General features: G+C 53.5%; 1 protein-coding gene, 1 long non-coding RNA gene and 3 other non-coding genes across 5 annotated transcripts; 2 read left to right on the forward strand and 3 right to left on the reverse strand.

The window, feature by feature from the left end:
* Positions 1 to 2,465: 2,465 nt before the first annotated feature.
* On the reverse strand, positions 2,466 to 6,209 carry LOC119096823 (uncharacterized). Its single transcript, XR_005094085.1, has 3 exons — positions 5,813 to 6,209; positions 4,343 to 4,634; positions 2,466 to 3,045 (listed from the first exon to the last, which is right to left on the reverse strand). It is a non-coding gene; the product is annotated as an uncharacterized LOC119096823 (long non-coding RNA).
* A 1,538-nt stretch (positions 6,210 to 7,747) lies between these two features.
* LOC119096632 (uncharacterized) lies at positions 7,748 to 12,233 on the forward strand. The gene is made up of 5 exons (XM_037219534.1): positions 7,748 to 7,810; positions 8,161 to 8,233; positions 10,287 to 11,280; positions 11,661 to 11,768; positions 12,065 to 12,233. The coding sequence occupies exons 1-5, from the start codon at positions 7,748 to 7,750 to the stop codon at positions 12,186 to 12,188; spliced, it is 1,362 nt and encodes a 453-aa protein (XP_037075429.1). The 3' UTR covers positions 12,189 to 12,233.
* A 1,916-nt stretch (positions 12,234 to 14,149) lies between these two features.
* On the reverse strand, positions 14,150 to 14,221 carry TRNAT-CGU (transfer RNA threonine (anticodon CGU)). Its single transcript has one exon. It is a non-coding gene; the product is annotated as a tRNA-Thr (tRNA).
* A 447-nt stretch (positions 14,222 to 14,668) lies between these two features.
* Positions 14,669 to 14,740, forward strand: TRNAT-UGU (transfer RNA threonine (anticodon UGU)). The gene has a single exon. It is a non-coding gene; the product is annotated as a tRNA-Thr (tRNA).
* Positions 14,741 to 16,614: 1,874 nt separating this feature from the next.
* Positions 16,615 to 16,686, reverse strand: TRNAT-CGU (transfer RNA threonine (anticodon CGU)). The gene has a single exon. It is a non-coding gene; the product is annotated as a tRNA-Thr (tRNA).
* Positions 16,687 to 17,500: the final 814 nt, after the last annotated feature.

Below are 17,500 nucleotides of genomic sequence, written 5' to 3' on the forward strand. Positions count from 1 at the left end.
ATGAGCCGTTTGCGGTCTGAGCTGAAGGGCCGTTCTGAGAGATTGGCTTCAGACTGGGGGTTTTACTCGGACAGCGCCACCTGATGGCACCCCATCAGATGGTGCTGATGAAATGCCATCGCTGCTTACTGAAATGCCTACTGCCTGCACTGACAGTAGGCATTTCACTAGCCCAAATTGGGAAACAGTGCGTGAATACGGATAGTTCCGGATTCAGAGCCGTGGGGCTCGCCTCGTATTAAGAATGTGCACGGACGGTCACAGGTGGATCCGGGGCTCAGCATTTGTGCGTGACCGCGCCATCTGTTCATTACTGGTACCAGCACTCACCACAGTGTATTGCATTGGGCGCCGTAGCCGTTAGCACCGTACTGAGTTACGCGGAGTCTGGCAGCGAGATCCTACATTGGGGCATGTCTGATCGCCGTAGCAGTTGTGTGACTGAGGATGTTCTACCCACGATGCCCTCTGGTTGTCATGGCGACGCGCTTGGCAACTTTGACTTTCGGGAAATCAGGCAGTTCTTTGCAAGGTTTCACTTATTGAGGAATCGCGGGCAAGGAACTTGCGGACGTGGTTGCGGGGTGTGCCACGTGCGCACCTTCCACGCGTTCACCAATGCCGCCATCCACAGCATTGAACCTTTACCCTGCTATTGCCGGCTGGATGATATACCAAGGGCAATCGAGTTCTGGGGTGGCATGATCTCGGTAGGCTGCCAATCGGTCACGCACTCCACCCGTGGGTCTCACCGATACGCCACGCACTGTTCGTCATGTGGCGCAGTTATGTCCACATTTCAAGGAAGCGCAGATTCCGTATGTCGGGCGAGGTGCCCAAAGGATGACGTTCTGTGATCGTTCTTGGTAATCTGTCACTCCGATCGACGGACATGCATGGGACGTTTTTGTTCCTAAAAGTCATGCAATATTTGGCCATCTATACACACCGTGAGTGCTTGAATGCCTGCTAAAAGATCTGACCTTATCACCTGTTGGGGAGGGGATTTGAAATGTGGCTCGCATCGCTGGATGGCGCTGTTAACCATCTAAATGATAATGATAGATGGCGCTGTTAACGGTGTTTTTCAGCCTTATCATCCCTCCGTAGTATAATGTTGATAACGGGATCTGGGGAAGGACGGTTATTGTCATCAGAACTGATGGCGAAAGGCAAGTCGCTCAGGCAGTTCTTGGCTATGTCCAGGAAATGTCTCGTTCCTATGTTCTCAGGGCATTTGCGTTGTATGACGAAATGCCATGCCACCGCTCCGCCAATTCTGTATGCCTTATCCAAGTTCTGCGGCGCACGGCCATTATCTGTTATTGGTGAGGGTCCTGGCGGTTGGTTTGGTGATGCCTGCCGATACCCTGCCCGTCCTGCCGGGGCACCAGCTGACCACAGTATGTCTCTGCGCTCGCCAGGTTCCAGATGCGGATCCACAAGCGCCTGATCGACCTGCAGAGCACGTCCGAGGTCGTGAAGCAGATCACCTCCATCAACATCGAGCCCGACGTGGACGTGGAGGTCACCATCTCGGAAAGCTAGGCCCCGGCTGTACAATACATGCGACGGTGAAAATCGTGTGTCTCAGTGGCCGGCCGCGAACGGGCGCGGCGTGACGGCTGGCAAGCAGAGCCAGCTGAGCCGAGGTCGTGTCGCGAGCTGGGCCAGGCCGGGATGGTGTCTCCGGCCAGACCGGTGTAAACGGCCAGACCAGTGTTTCCGACCAGACCGGTGGTTCTGGTCAGACCGGTGTTTCCGGAAATACCAGTGAGCGGTCGCAGGTAACAGATATAGGGCAGTGCATCGACGAAGACAGATGGCGGCTGAAAAACGGCTGGGGGCTGCTATTTGGCGTGGTCTGCACTAGGACCACTTCCGGAAAATGGTCGCAGCAGCTGGACGGCTGGGACCATTCAAGATCCTGGGATCAAAATCGCATATAAACAGGAATGGCGTTGGTGCCCTGATGGTCTTGGTATTGGCTGCCCAAAGGTAACCTATGCCGGATTGGCACCTGTCAGGTTGAAATCGGTCCCCAAATGCACACCGCCGCCGCTCAAACTACGACGAACTTCGTCCGAAACGTTTGTTAACGCGTTTCCCGTTTTACACGTCTTAAATTACTCATGCGTCATAGACGTGTTACGTTCTCGGAAACAATGGACATGTATCAGCAGCTTAACTCGGCCAATGCTTTTGTTTTGTTTTGTTTTTGTTTTGTATGACTTGGCCACGCTTTCACCCTTCGGCGCCGCCGATATGGCCCATCTCCCTGGCGTCTTAAACTTGAAGCAGGTTTGAATCCCGGTTGCGCCATGGCCCGTTGACGCCAATATGGCCAGTGCAGTTGCCGGCGACCCCTAACACGGGCGTGATGACGCGCAGAGCGTTACCTTTTGTGAAGAAGAAACTGGCGCAGTGCTGTCGCCTATTTCTCAGCATTTTTCAGTATCGGTTGGTATTTTCACAGCTCCGGACCGTATACTCAGTTTATTACGAGTGCTCTCGCGCCAGCTCGCCACTCCGTCCACCGTACTTGAAGGTCTCTTCTTCCCGTGGCGGGTACTGTGATGTGACCCATCGGCAGCTTTGCCTGGCAATTTGTGTCTTGGCTCCACTTCATCCGCACTGCGATCATCTCAAGTGATTCGTCATCACAACTGAAATGAGGCGGCAGTAGCTTAGAAATACTATCTGGGGAAGTGCTCAAAGGTGGACGATTCACAGAACCCTTTAGTGACATTGCATTTGGACAACGGGAGTTGTGGTATATCATGGCTTTACTTGCTTATGTGGCTTTCAGTGCTTTTAGTTAACACTTTTCAGGGAGTGCCCTTATTTATTTACTCAAATGCTCACAGTCACAGTTGCTCGGATATCTGTCGCGTGGGTCTAACATTGGTTCACTCACCCCAAACGGTCGCCAGGATAGCGAGAAGAACAAAAACAACGACAAGACAGCATAGACAATGCTTCCTCTCCCTCGTCAGGTTCTTCACCATTTCTTCGTCGGCTTCAATGTTTTGGTGCGTGTCGTTCCTGTCCAAAACGGTTTGAATTTGGCGTGTTGCGATCAAGATCAGGTTTTTACTCTGGGAATGCTGAGAGTGAAGTGCAAAGTGCAAAGCATACACACCCTGTACATTCACAAAACCGTGAATTCCAATCATTGCCATGCATGTAATGTACGGTTTTGGTAGTAAATCACAATTTCTAAGCAGAACGTGCAGCTCGCGTTTAAAGAGGATGCTCCTCATATGTATAGGATTTTGAACTGAATAGGATCTTGAAAATCATTCGGTGCAGTTCACAGCCCTGCACTTTGCAGACCTTAACCTTTCTACTTTCAGAGCTCCACGAATATGTGCATACTATTTCAAGGGCACCCAGGCTTCCACGATGTCATAACATTCAAATCCTGCCATTTCATTAGCTATGTGGCGATCAAGGCCAATACAAATGCAACTGTCGAGTCGTCCATATCTGGCGTTCGTGAGCGCGCTTTCCAAACAACGGCTGTCCATTGGCTCTCCACCAATGTTGTGCAAGGTACGATGACGTAATGAAACGATCACGTGGTAAGGAGCACATTTGCTTAACAGAGAAAATGTGTTCTTTAAAGCGGTCTTTTGCACTCAAGGTAGATAAAAAGTTTAAGTGAGCTTATTTCATAATATTGGACGCCTGCTTTAATGTCTTCAAAATGTGAAACAATCCGTTAATCTGGATATTGAAATCCGTTTTTTTGAAGCCCAGTTAAGATCTGACAAATACCGATCGTCTCCATGCACGTAGTACACGGCATTCTACTTGACACAATTAAATACTAACGTCTGATCGAAATTCAGTTCCACTGTCTGCCTGCGCCGTGTTAGCTCGGGGCCGGTTCAGTCATCTCACCACACGAGCATGCCCTGCCAGTGGTAACCGATATCGATGATACGCCGAATGTCATGCACTGCGGTGTATGGAAACAACCCTCATGTGATGTTCAGCCTGGGTCTCTTGAAGTCAACTTTAAAATTCGCCTGAAAGTGATCCAGAATTTTAGTGTCTACGCTCAAGAACAGCACTGCAGTGGAATTCGTGGTAGTGCACTGGCACCACCTGCCATTGCGACGGCTCAACCCGGCCGGCCGGGAGACTTACAGCGCACATTTTTGTCTGCTGTTCGCCCAGACTGCAGCGGTGCGTCCCTTGTCACCCAGTGGCGAAGGCACACAATATAAATGATCGCACCAAAGTCATGTAATCAACTGGACCTGGCGCGCCGAGGCAGCCCGCGCCTCCCGCACTCCCGCTCCGTGGTGGTTTTCCCCGCCACCGACGAGCTCACTCGATCATGACGACCCCAGAGACGACGCGGGACGGCTTGGCCAACAGCGCCGGGACACTGGCCGAGTCCAGGTCGGGGCCATCGCCCTCCGACGAGCGCAGCAACCGCGATTCGGCTTGCGTCGCACGCCGGTAGTAGAGCGGCCGCAGTTGGACGCTGGCCTGGCGCGACAGGGCGTCGCTGGCCGTCGTGCCCAGCAGTGAGCGGCCGCTGCCGTCGCTGGCGTCCGCCCTCGTCCCATCCGCCATCATCCAACTCCCGGCACGCACTGCTCAGTCTGGCTACCGGCGGGCTGTGGAGCGACGCACTGGTGAGGAGGGGTAACGGCCCGCTGGCAGGCCCCCTGGGCGGCGTGGCTGAAAAAAACGCTATACGAAAAGCTAACTAATCAGTCGAGTGCTGTGGCTGCGATGGCACTGTCGTTTTTTAAGCCATTCGCCTGAAAACTCAGGCGTGCTGTATACTCATGATGAACCTCATTTATTCATTTCACATGTCTGCCACGTATTTTCCATTAAAATGCACTAAAAGGTCTGGGTAGGAGGCGGTTAGGATGCCTTTCCATTGTGCCGCATTGGCATTGCGCGTGGGGGGGGGGGGGGGCGGCGTAGCACGGTCGGCGGAGCGTTTGACCACGGGCGCGTGCGAAGACGGACCCCGGCAGTCCGACCGCCGGCTATATATATCCACGCAGGAGAGCATTGCCAATTAGAAGTCCTCGATCATTTGCCATACCAAGACGTTCACTCGCAAATGTAGCCAGTGAGGTGAAAGGCAGCCGCTTACACCCAAATTGCCCGCAAAAAGACGCACTGAAAGTTCCTCTGTTCAAACCCCCAACACCAATTGTAATTTTGTTTTGTCTGAGACATCCTTGGATCCCCTGGATCCCCTGGATCCAGGTAGTGTATCGTGCGCTGTGTATCCTACGCCCACCACTGATTCAGGGGAAATAGTGAAAAATGGGGATGCAGTGAAACGTGTGGCAGGGGGATAAGTACCACTATCCATCTGCGTCGCAATATTTCGCGACGGCGAAGTAATACGCATATGAAATGTTTGCAGGAACAAATGTATGTAGAAACGCATTTCAAATGTTTCCTTCCATTCGCATTGAAAGTCTCACGCCCGCTACTTATTCGAAGGCAGCTTGCGTGGATCCCTTATTCGATTTAAATGCTTTGTGCCTTTGAGGTAAAAGTTCACAGTTATCCCCACTCTGCCCCCTCCCTAGAGTGCGGCAATCATGTTTTTCAAAACTGAGCCTTAGAAAATTCAGCACACACTCACGAGTGAATTCCAAGATATCGGGGACATTGGGATTTGTTGCATTGATCCTAACTGCAATCTCTGGACAGATAAAGTCTGAAGTCCAAGATTAATAAGAAGGCTAGGAAGTCGAAAACCACGCAGAATATATATTCTTCAAGCGGTTGCATCAAGTACAATCGCAGAAGTGCATCGGCTTACCTGATTGTGCACCACGTACACTTATTACGTCCTCGGTGGTTTTTCTCAAGGCATAGGTTTGAGTTCTTTCTCAAGGCGGGTTGAGTGGAGCAGGAACGTTGCCACTACCTCAGTTTGCTCACTTCGAAGCGGTAGGTTTTAGGCACACTTCATGGGTTCAAACTACTTATTTATTCGTTTTTCGTTTTGACGGACAACATGCACCGCTTACATTTTAAGTAAACTGTTGACTAGCTGAGCATCCTTGCCTGTCCCCTTGTTGCATACGTGCAGGTGTACCCAATGTTCTCATTGCGTTGGAGTCAAAGTACAGGTAATTGCTTTTTCACGTGCGTTATTAATTGAGACACCCTGCTCGGAAGACATCGGACACCTTAACCATGCCGTTTACCATGCCGTCCTGAATTCGGACGACGTTCAGGGCATGGCGGCGTGCCCCGGAGATCGCATTCAAACACGCTTGAAGCAGCGCTGACAGCATTTGGGATAATTTAGCACTACACTTATGACGGTGCATGAAAAGAAACACTCAAACTGTCACTGAGCCCTCGCAATCCTTAAATTTTATCGCTTGGGTTTTTGCAGTGCTGTTTTCATTTTGATCCTAAATTTATTGGAGCATCCCTCGGGAAATGCCCGGCGCCGCCCCGCTGTTCAGGTGGAATCTGACATTCGGGCGCGGTGTTTCCAAAATGGTTCATCAGACGTATTTGCATTGAACGAAATACACGTTTCCATCGAAATCCGGTCGGAAACAGAACTGAGTTGTTCGGCTGAGCACCATACATTCCATTGAAAGACCTGAGCGCAGTCTGGCTCCATTCCTTTGGAAAGTGTACACAAATAATGCAAAGATAAATCATGCCCATTTGCCCTCCAAAAATACCAAAACCTGCCGAATGAATTAAAATTTTGAACTCAAAGCGCAAAAATGGACGATATCAGGCATCTTTGCGACCAGAAATGGGCACATGCGAAAAGTGCTAAAGAGCAGACAAGAATACCTTGCTCTCCAAAACCAGCTGACCCATTGAGCTGACCAGTAGCCCTGCGCTGGCAAACGGGTCCCGGTGCGTTGACTTTCCGGGCACTCGACCACCCAGGGCTCGGGTGCATTTCACATTGGTCATGGGTTCTTTCCATTTCCTCGTAGGGCACCGCGCTGCTACCAAAGATTATGTATATGAACGTGCGGTAGCACTGGGGACAGTTTAGGGCTCCTTCAGCTTGATACTGGGGCCTAGTCATTTCCTCGGAGAACCTTCGAGCTTACCTTTGACGGCTGCCATCTTATCTTAGCAACACTTGCCGCGGCTGCATGAGACTTTCTATGCAGTTCTAGTTTTTTGGTGAGATCGGCCACGTCAGGTGCTTTGATGACTGTTGTCAGGCAGGGCTGTAATTTTGCAACATGAGTGGGGGGGGGGGGGGAGCGAGGCGGAGCAATGAAGAATGACCCAACATGCCCCCAAAATATCCCAACAGGATTCTTCCCGGATTCTGCCCGCTCTCTTCCCAAAGTTGTGGACTGAAGCCCAAGTTGGGGGAGGGGGCCGACCCCCCCCCCCAAACAGAAGGGGAATCTACATCCCTGCTGTCAGGGTTTGTCGTTGGCTGGTCCTAAACACCACACGAACATTGAATGTACCTATCGTGTTTGAGCTCTCTCTGCTCTGGCCGCTCTGGCCGCTCACTCCCGTCCGCTCCGCTGAGCGGCAGCGACACGGCAGCGGCGGTGGATGTCGCCCTCGCTGGGCGTGGATACCTCTTAATGACCTGACCGCGTAAGACCTGGTCAGGGCGTCTTTCCTGTTCCCGTGAAAAGAGGTGATGATATCCTCCGCCACCTGTTTGACTTGTGCGGACCTGTACGGCCGTAGTGCATGCTGCTAACTAGCTCTTAATCGAACCGGCGAACCAGCTCTTAATCGAACCATGGCGAACCGGCGGGCTCTGCGGCGGGGGTCAGTGGGCCAGCTGGGTCGCCGTGCGGAGCCGGTCGGCCCGCGGCCGCTTGCACTGCGTCCTGTTTTTCGGTGACCCGCCCAGCCGGCGGGCGCCCGCTAACGGTCCAGCGCCGCCGCGGGGGCGCCTCCCGCCCGGCGAGCCGTCACACGGGGCTCGACATGGCCGGCGCGCGCGTCTGCCTGCTGACTGCGGCGCTGCTGCTGACCGCTGCCGCCGCGGCGCCCAGCGGCCAGCCGCCCGCCTCCTCCGCTCGCGCCGTCGCGCTGGCGCTGAGGGACACACTCTGGGCGCTGGCCGGCGGCGGCGACCAGGCGCCGGCCGACGCCGCCGTTGAGGGCAGCGGCGACGGCGTCGACGAGGCGGTCGCCGCCGGGGTGCAGGCGAGGCAGGATGAGGGCGGCCTCGACGAGGACGTGCTGGTGCCGGAGGAGCTCACCGGCGAGTCGCTGACCGGTGAGTGGGACACAGTCTGCGTGTTGTGTGGAGAGTGGTCCACTGGCTATTGTCTGCTTGGTCTGCTGGCGGTCGTATGCCTGGTCCGCTAGGTGTTGTCTACCTGGTCCGCTAGGTGTTGTCTACCTGGTCCGCTAGGTGTTGTCTACCTGGTCCGCTAGGTGTTGTCTGCCTGGTCCGCTGGCTGCTATCTGCCTTGTCCGCTAGGTGTTGTCTGCCTGGTCCGCTGTGTGTTGTCTGCTTGGGCTGCTGGTTTGTCTGCCCGGACTGCTGGGTGTTCTCTGGGTGCTTGCTGGGTCTGTCTGTCTGGTTTGCTGGCTGTTGTCCGCCAGGTGTTTAAGGCCCAGACAGGCATTCGTCACCTTTGGTATTGAGTCAAAAATTTATGTGTCTGGCGGCCTCCTAAGAAGCTGCCATTGAATGGAGCTGGAATGCTCAACAGAACCTTAAGATGGCAGGCTCTATGTCGATTGATATGGAAATGCCAATGTGATGAACAATGACGTTAACAGATTTCCACAGTGAGAGGTGGCACAACTCAATGTGCTGAAAGAGCCGCCTTAGCGCGTCGTAGACGCGTCAAGTTTCTTTCATGACGTTTTGAAACATCTCACGTCTTCAATCCACTTACGTTTACCTGGATGCCTGGATTTTTATGGTCGACATTTATCCAATTGCATGCGCGAATTAGGTTTTTTTGCGGGGAGGGGGGAGGGCTACGTGCTTTCGTTGCCCCTACCTTGAAAAATACAGACTGTAGGCCTGAAATGAAACTGAACTGTGGTGCACATCTTGGCGTAACGGTCATGGTAGGTGTTGGGCTGACGCGCAGGATCGCAGACTCGTCCGCCGAATGCCCGGCTGTCAGCCGTCGACGTCGCCCCCTCCCACCTGACATGGGACCACAGCTGTCCGTGCCAGCAGCTCACGCTGCGGTGGCCACTCACGCGCCACGCCTCGGGACCGGAGCTGACGCTGGTCAGAACCGAGGGCCGCGAGTGAGACACGGCGCGGCGCTGGGGTCCCAGCGCAGCGTGGCCGCCGCCTGCGGCTTCGACAGAATTGCGGCCAGGTTACGCTTGCGTTGAATATTGGCGAATCACGGGTTTTTGAATATGTAAGCAATCGAAGGTTAAGAAATGGTGGGGATGATGAGTAAAATACAAACTACACTGTTTAAAAACGTTTTCAACCTCGCTAAAAGGCAGCTTATATCATCCAGAATAGGATCGCAAGGCCTGATTCCAGCTCCACACGACATCCAGTATTTAGGTTTAAGAGTATGTGAGTATTCTAGGGTATGGATCAGATAAGGTGCGGGGGGTAGTGAACCCTTAGACGGGTCAGGTCGGCGGACGCTGGCACGTGGCGCTGCCTGTTGCCGTTCCGTGCGTGCAGGTCACCAGCCGCCGGGTTCTACGCATGGGTTAGCATACTAATGCGCTGTTCAGATCAGCACTGACATCTCGTTTGACATTTGATGCTAGTAGTGGTTCCACCTCCAGGCGGGTTCCATGCACCGAACATGCACATGCACTGGGCTCACTATGTTCTCTGACTGTGCTGAGGGACATTGCGGCCGAAGGAAACCTCGCGATATGCTTCAAGATATGCTCTAGTGTACAAATATATTGATAATGACGTCAGCGAAGGCAGTCTGAGAAGAATTGCGTCAGGGAAGCTGACCAGCATGACCGACGTGTGTATGTGTCTGTGCATGCTGTGTAAACACGAAATATCCTCACATCTGACCTTATTACCCAAATAGTAAGCACATTTGATCGCATAAAGTAGTCGGAAGCTATAATCAGTGATTAAAAGTAGCTAAAGCTATAATCATGATTTTTACGAGGGGAAAACGTCTTTGTCAGCCCGGGGACCCATGCTGCTCAGCTGCACTGCATGTGTTTGAGGGGCATGGTTGTAGTACAGTGGAAACCTATGTACAAAATACCACATTTCTACGTCGGGTCACCATCTGGTGCTGTCATATCCCATGCTGAGACGCAATGCGCATCAGGCGCATATTCTAGCATCTAACCTTCGGCATCAGGCCCGCAGACGTCCTTCATCTTCTTCAACTACGGCGCGGCGCTGTCGCTGCTGGTGTACCTGACCATGGGCGTGGGTTACTTCTACGGGCCGTACTCGGTGGACGCGCTCCTGGCGAGTCGGCGCCGCGACCAACGCCTGCATTTCCTCAAGCACAAGCTGAACCAGACGGAGGAACAGCTGGCGGCCGCCGCAGAAGACGACTACGGCCTCTTCGTCGGCGAGGAGGCCTTCAGCTTGATCGAGCCCAGCGGCTACGGCCAGCAAGTCGGCGCCAACGGCAGCTTCGTGGAGTCGTTCGTGGGGGAAGGAGGCTACGACGCTTACGGCGGCGGCGAATTCAGCTACGACGTGGGATACGGCGGTTACGACGGCGGGGATGCCGGCTACGTCATTGGGGAGGCGGACGCCGCGGGCTCGAGTTCGTTCGTGACGTACGGCGGGCCGCAGTACCAGACGGTGCGCCGGCGTGGGCAGCGCCAGCCTCCGGGCGGCGGCCGGCCGGTCGTGGGCAGGCCAGGACGACCGTACTTCACCGTCCAATCACGGGCCGGCAGGCAGCCTGGCGTATGGGCGGCGAACCAGCCAGGCCGGTTCGGCCAGGCTCTGCTGAGCAGGCGTGCCCTCGGTGGGCCGCGGGTTCGCGCGGGCGCCCCGGCCACCCGGAGACACGGCTCCGGGGCTGCGGAAGCTCGTGGACAGGCGTCGTTGCTTCGGCGGGCGCAGCCGGCCGTCCGTCCGAAGTCTGCGTCACGACCCCCGCCAGCGGCGCCAAAGAGTCAGAGCCGGCCGCCAGCCATGCTTCAGTCAGGACCCTCTCAGCGGCCTACGGTCGGGGACGGACACAGCCAGGAACTCTCCAACCGGGTCCTGAGAACTGTGACGGGATGGCCGACTGTCCAGCAGAGCAAGGCCGTGGCTCAGCCTGCCCTGGCCAGTGTAGGGGCTCCTGTGGGAAGTACTCGTCGGATAAACAAAACAAGACGTCCGGACGGGTAAGCGACAGACAACAATTTAATTATTTTGGTGGGCGGTTTGCATTGGTATGCGATCGTAGACGGGTTTCGTACCTTCAGTTCCGGTCCAGTCCCGTGTCAATATTGCCGATCCCGCTTTATTGCGCCGATGTTAACTTACACGCGATTATACCATTTGTGCGCAGTAACACACCTTATATTTGGCTCACTGACGAGGAAGGCAACATATGGCAACACGAGAAGGCAACAGAAGCTAATGTTCTGTTGTTTTTACGATATATCAGCACACTGCATCGAAGTTGACGTTCTGCCAATAAGGCACGAATACTGCCTGTAACTGGGTTCGTAAATCCTGGTGAAGACCCTCTCCATCGCTGACCCTGTATCGGCTTTCACAGTCAGATTGACCTGACACGGCTGGTGAGGGCGGTGGACATGGACCACCCGGAGTGTCGCGCCTGGGTCCGCTGTCTGCAGGAAGCCCACCGCCCGTCACCGCCGCCCGGGTGGGTGGGCCGCTCGGGCCGCCACTGTGTGCTTCCCGTGCGGTGGGAATGCCGGCACTCCTGTCCACTTGGCTTGAGAGCTGTTACGTGCTTCTGGGCCGTCTCAACTTCATCTCCAAGCTATGCTCACGTCCTCAATCGCAGCAGCAACCTCCCTCAATTTCAAACGTTTAGCAGGTCATTGCTGGAGGCATTAGTTTCTGGCCCAGTTTTGGGGCGAGTTGGTCCTGCAGCGCTCTCGCCTGCGCCGTTCTGCTGCGCCGCCACCCTCTCTGACCCTAGCCGTCGTTCTCCAGCCATGGCCGTCGCCGTGAGGACGCCTGCGACCGATTCGCCGTCACCTGCCCGTCGAAGCGGAGCGGCGACCAGCCGCGGTCGACGGTCAGGCAGTCGGCCGCTGCACGACCCGGCCCGCCCTGACCTGGCCGGCGGGGAGCCAAGGTCGACGGTCAGGCCGCTGCACGACCCGCCCCCCCCTGACCTGGCCGGCGGGGAGCCAAGGTCGACGGTCAGGCAGTCGGCCGCCGCCCGACCCGGCCCCCCCTCTGACCTGGCCGGTGGGGACAGAGGTCGATGGTCAGGCAGTCGGCCGCTGCCCGACCCGGCCCACCCTGACCTGGCCAGTGGGGAGCCGAGGTCGACGGTCAGGCAGTCGGCCGCTGCCCGACCCGACCTACCCTGACCTGGCCAGCGCAGCTCAGCCGAGGGCGACCAAGAAGCCGTCTCGGCCACCAGAGCAATCGTCGGTGTGGAGAATGTGGCAAAGCACACATGGCAGGAGGCACACCAAGCTTCATAGAAGCTGGTAAAATGATAACATTTTGCTGCCAAAAGACACTGTCTCACTGACAACATTACCTGACAAATTGCCAGTTGTTCTCATTCTCCAACAGTTCACTTGTCAGCGTTGTGTTGGAATCAGCCTAAGGTCAGGTCGAGCCCAGAGTGAGGAAGCCACTGTCAGGGCTGTGGGGGTGACAGGCTTTGGGAATGTGAGGCTTGATCCTCGGCCAGGGTGTGGGATTCAATAAGTAATAAGTGTCATGTAATATGCTTAACCCGCTCAGGAAGTGTAAAGGCCGCAGCCTGAAAGCATGGTTTGAGCGTAGATGTTTGAGCTTATTATAATTCATGAAGATGGTAAGGTAGCAAGCGCTTGCGATCAAATAAACAAGCGGTGTTCGTTACATTGGCTGAAGCTGTCATCAGATACGAACATCTCTAATAACGGCTTTACCCGAGCATTTTGTGATTGAGCGACATGCAGCCATCAGCGTCTTTATCTCTGTGTCTTGACCATAAACCATGCGTTGTGTAGTAGTTTGACTGGAGGAATGAAAATGATGCTATACGCGGAAACGTTATGTTGCTAAGAAGCATATCCTTTGTTATTTAAAGAGGTCATACTTGCAATGCAATGTGCTTGATCACAACACTTCAATATATGCGTGCACGACGTGCAAATGTGGCGAATAGTGCTTTTGTTGGAACGAACACGCTATAATCACATCGTAGAAATTCCTGTTTTGACTGAGGTGACAGACAGGTCTTCTTTACTGACAACCTGAACGTCTGCTGAGCCCAAGACGGCTCAAAGAGCAGCACATCGTGTGCTATACGTCCCAGTGACCTTCAGCTGACTGTGGTTTTTTTGGCGCTCCGTCACGAGGTTCTTATCAAGTTAGCTGCTATCACACGCCAGGCACTGCGGATGCTCCATTTTCGGCACCCATGCCGGACAGTGTTGGCCGCATTCCTGCTATTTGAGTGCCCAGCCTAGCACCCACGTATACAGCGAAACTCTTCAGATCTTTCAGGACCGCTTGTCAGAGGATTGCTTCTATCGAGACCCAGGCCGTGCCCAGAGGTGGAGGAATCGGACCGAAGGTTCTGTTTAAAGGCAGACCATGCCTGTGAACCGCACGACGCTAATTAGGATCGCGACGAGACGATCACATCCGAGTTGCTACAACCCACTGAATAGAAGCTGGTCCAGGCAAATCTACCAATGTCAGGATCGAACTGAAAGCCTTCTATCTCAACAGGTACAGCGCAGATTGTGCGCATTCCCTTGTGCATAACATCCATCACTTAACCAGCAACTACGCCATCGGGTTAGTTCACAGCCACCTTCCTCTTACGACTGATTAGCAATGAGGACACAGCCAACACGAAACTAAGTGTGTTCTACTGCCAATGATCTCAGCAGCGGCGACCAGTGCGCTGGTCAGTAGTGTGCGAAAGTCATTCGATTTTAGGTTTAGCACAGAGCGAGGGCAGGACGAGCCCGTGCATACCTTGATCTTGTTAAACACTAGATATGTACAGCCGATCGCAAAACGGCCTGGGGGCTTACCGACAATCCGCCACTGGCCCACGACTGCCGCCTGTGAGGATCGAACTCACGACCCCTGGTTTACGAGACCAGTGCTCTGCCACTGAGCTAAGCCGGCGCATGGATAATTGTGAGAATCCCGTCCGATCGCAACACCAGTGCGATCATAAGTGGCTTAAATTGACTAAAACATGTTTTGGCGGTTCGCATGAACTGAAGAGCGTTTCGGTAAATTAGTCTTTAACAAAGGACCGTTTCTGTAAATAATCAGTGAACTAAGCGTGGACATAGGCGTTCGGCAAACTTACATTCTGACTCAGCATAACGTGAACTTGACACGTCGGCAAAAAGGCATGTCGGCAAAATGCCGTTCGATCATCAGCATTTAAGCACCTAAACACAGCAGCGAAACGTCGTCTCGACAAAATGATATTCAGATGAATGCACCCTCCAAAAACCATTGGACTAATTGCATTCGGTACGCTGTCTGGCTCGCTCGATATTAAGGCCACTTGTGTGGGATTTACGGGTGGCTCGACCAGGTGTGATTCACGGCAAAGTGTGAGCCGCCTTAGCTCAGTGGCAGAGCACTGGTCTTGTAAACCAGGGGTCGTGAGTTCGATCCTCACAGGCGGCATTGTACATAACGTAGGCTCCCCTAGCGGCGCTGCTCGTTGGGTTTTAAGCACACTATTGCCTCTACTGAACTGCTGCATAGCGTATCTGCCCGTCCCGCCCACTCCGACCTGACCATGAAGCCAAACCGAGAGGGCGCCGTCTCAGAGGCTCCAGCCATCGATAGTGGAGAATATGGCAAAGTGTATGTGGCGTCGGCATACTAACAGTTATCGAAACTGGAATGATGCTACGGTTTTGCTGTTGAAAGACTCTTTACAACTTTACCGGGAAATTACCAGTTTTCCTTATTCTCCAACAGTCCGCTTGTCAGCGTTGTGTTGGAATCAGCCCAAGATCAGGACGAGGACGGAGCGAGGAGGCCACTACCAGGGCTCTCGGCTCGTTACAGGCTTTGGGAATGTGAGACTTGATTCTCAGCAAAGGTCTGGGGTGCGATAAGCAATAAGTGCCATTTAATGTGCTTTATCTGCTTAGAAAGTGAAAAGGCCGGAGCTTGAAAGCATGGTTTGAGTGCAAATGTCTGAGTTAATTATGATGCATGAAGATGATAAGGTAGCGGACGCTTGCCGTCCAATAAAAAGCGAGTGTTCGTTACCTTGGCTGAAGTTGTTATCAGGCACGAAAATCTCGAATAATGGCTTCACCCGAGCGTTTGGTGACTGAGTGACATGCAGCCATCAGCGTCTTTATCTCTTTGTCTTGGCCACACCCCATGTGTCATGTAGAAGGCTGGCTGGAAGAAATAAAACTGTGGCATACGCAGAAACATTATGTTGTGAAGAAGCATCTCTTTTGTTATTTAAGCAGGTGGTACTTGCAATGCAATATGCTTGGTCACCTTACTTAGATATATGCATACACGACGCCGAAATGTGGTGAATACCGGCTTTGGTGGAACACACACGCGATAATTAAACCGTACAAATTTTTGTTTTAATTGAGGTACTCAGCAGTTCTTTCTAGCTGACAGCTTGAAGGTCTGCTGAGTCAAAGAACACGCAAATAGCAGCATATCTTATGACTTTATATTCTAGTGACCTTCAGCTGACTGGTGTATCTTTGGCGCGCCATCATGAGGTTCTGGTGAAGCTAGTTACTATCACACGCCAGGCACTGCGGATGCTCAATTTTCGGCGCCTTTGCCGGACAGTTTTGCCCGCGCGCGTGCTATTTGAGTGCCTGGCGTTGCATCCATGCATACAGCAAAACCATTCCAGTTTCTCGGAACCGGTGGTCAGAGGGTTGTTGCGACCCAGAGCCAGGCCGTGCCCATAGGCTGGGCATCGGATCGAGGGATCTGTTTAAAGGCAGGCCATTCCCGTAAACCGCTGCCTCGGGCGTTGGTAGCCACGGCGCTAAGTAGGATCGCAACAAGACGATCACTCCCAAGCTGTTGCCGCCCACTGAGTAGGAGCCGATCTAGGAAAAGTTTATCAATGTCAGGCTTAAACTGAAAACTCTTTATCAATGTCAGGCTTAAACTGAAAACTCTTTATGAATGCCAGGCTTAAACTGAAAACTCCCGTCCCGACAGGCGTAGAGCAGATTACGTACATTCATTCGCACCTAATATTCCATCACTTAGCCAGCAACGGCGCCATCGGGGTAGTTCGCAGTTATCTTTCTCTTGCGAGTGGTCAGCCCTGAGGACGCAGCCCATACGAAACTGAGCATGCCCTACTTTCAGTGATGCCAGCACCAGCAACCAGTGCGCTGGTTAGAAGTGTGCGAAAGTCATTCGATTTTAGGTCGAGCACAGAGCGAGGTCAGGGCGAGCCCGTGCATACCTTGGTCTTATTGAACACCAGTTATGCACAGCCAATCGTAAAACGCGCTGGGGGCTTACTGACAATCCCCCCAGCGACCCCCGATTGCCGCCTGTGAGGATCGAACTCACGACCCCTGGTTTACGAGACCAGTGCTCTGCCACTGAGCTAAGCCGGCTTACAGATCCACGTGTGAATCCTTTCCGATCGCATCACCAAAACGTACGAAACGTACGTAAAACGTACGTAAAACATTTTTGCGTTTTGCACTGGTGCAAAACACAAAAAGTAGGTCGGAAATGGCCGAACCCATCTTCCTGGCTCGTACAGGCGTGACTCAGCACGTGCAGCATGACAATTTATACCAGGTAATTGCCCATTTTATTCCCTGTCAATGCATGCTGCTCCCGAGTGGGTCCGTACCCGGAGTGCCGAGATGCGACGCAGAGCGTGCAAACCCGTGGAGGAGAGCAAAATTCATCTTCCTGGCTCGTGTGTGGCCAATACGTGTCACGTGTCACCCCGCGCTTGTGACACCATGAGGTTTCCCGTTCAATGGCCTATCGTGGCATGCCAGTCTCGTGTTACTACGTGCCATAAGAGCGGAAGGCCCGCTTGAAGGGTAGAAAATGTGATACGTGCAACCGTACCAATTCGGGTGGCGCATCTTTTCCTGCCACTCCCACTCGAGATATTGATGCGAGATGGCATAATGGGTCGAAGGCAGTTAATTACGGCAGTCAGTCACGTGATCAAACGGCTGTTAGACCTTGAAACAATGGCCGGCGGCGGCCCGTGATTGGATGGCGCCGTTCCGTCGTGGTGCGAAACCCGTCATGCAACACATTACTCTCATTCGCGAGCGAACCATTGTGAAATGTCGTCAACAAAAGAGTGGATAAGAAACGGGATCAATCGGCCAATACGCTGACGTCATTTCAACTCTTAAATCTTAGCGGTTTTGATGGAAGAAGCTTGTATTCGGCGCTGAC

The sequence above is a fragment of the Pollicipes pollicipes genome, unplaced genomic scaffold, assembly GCF_011947565.3.
Source record: "Pollicipes pollicipes isolate AB1234 unplaced genomic scaffold, Ppol_2.1 Scaffold_4295;HRSCAF=5057_pilon_pilon_pilon, whole genome shotgun sequence".
Lineage (NCBI taxonomy): Eukaryota > Metazoa > Arthropoda > Thecostraca > Pollicipedomorpha > Pollicipedidae > Pollicipes > Pollicipes pollicipes.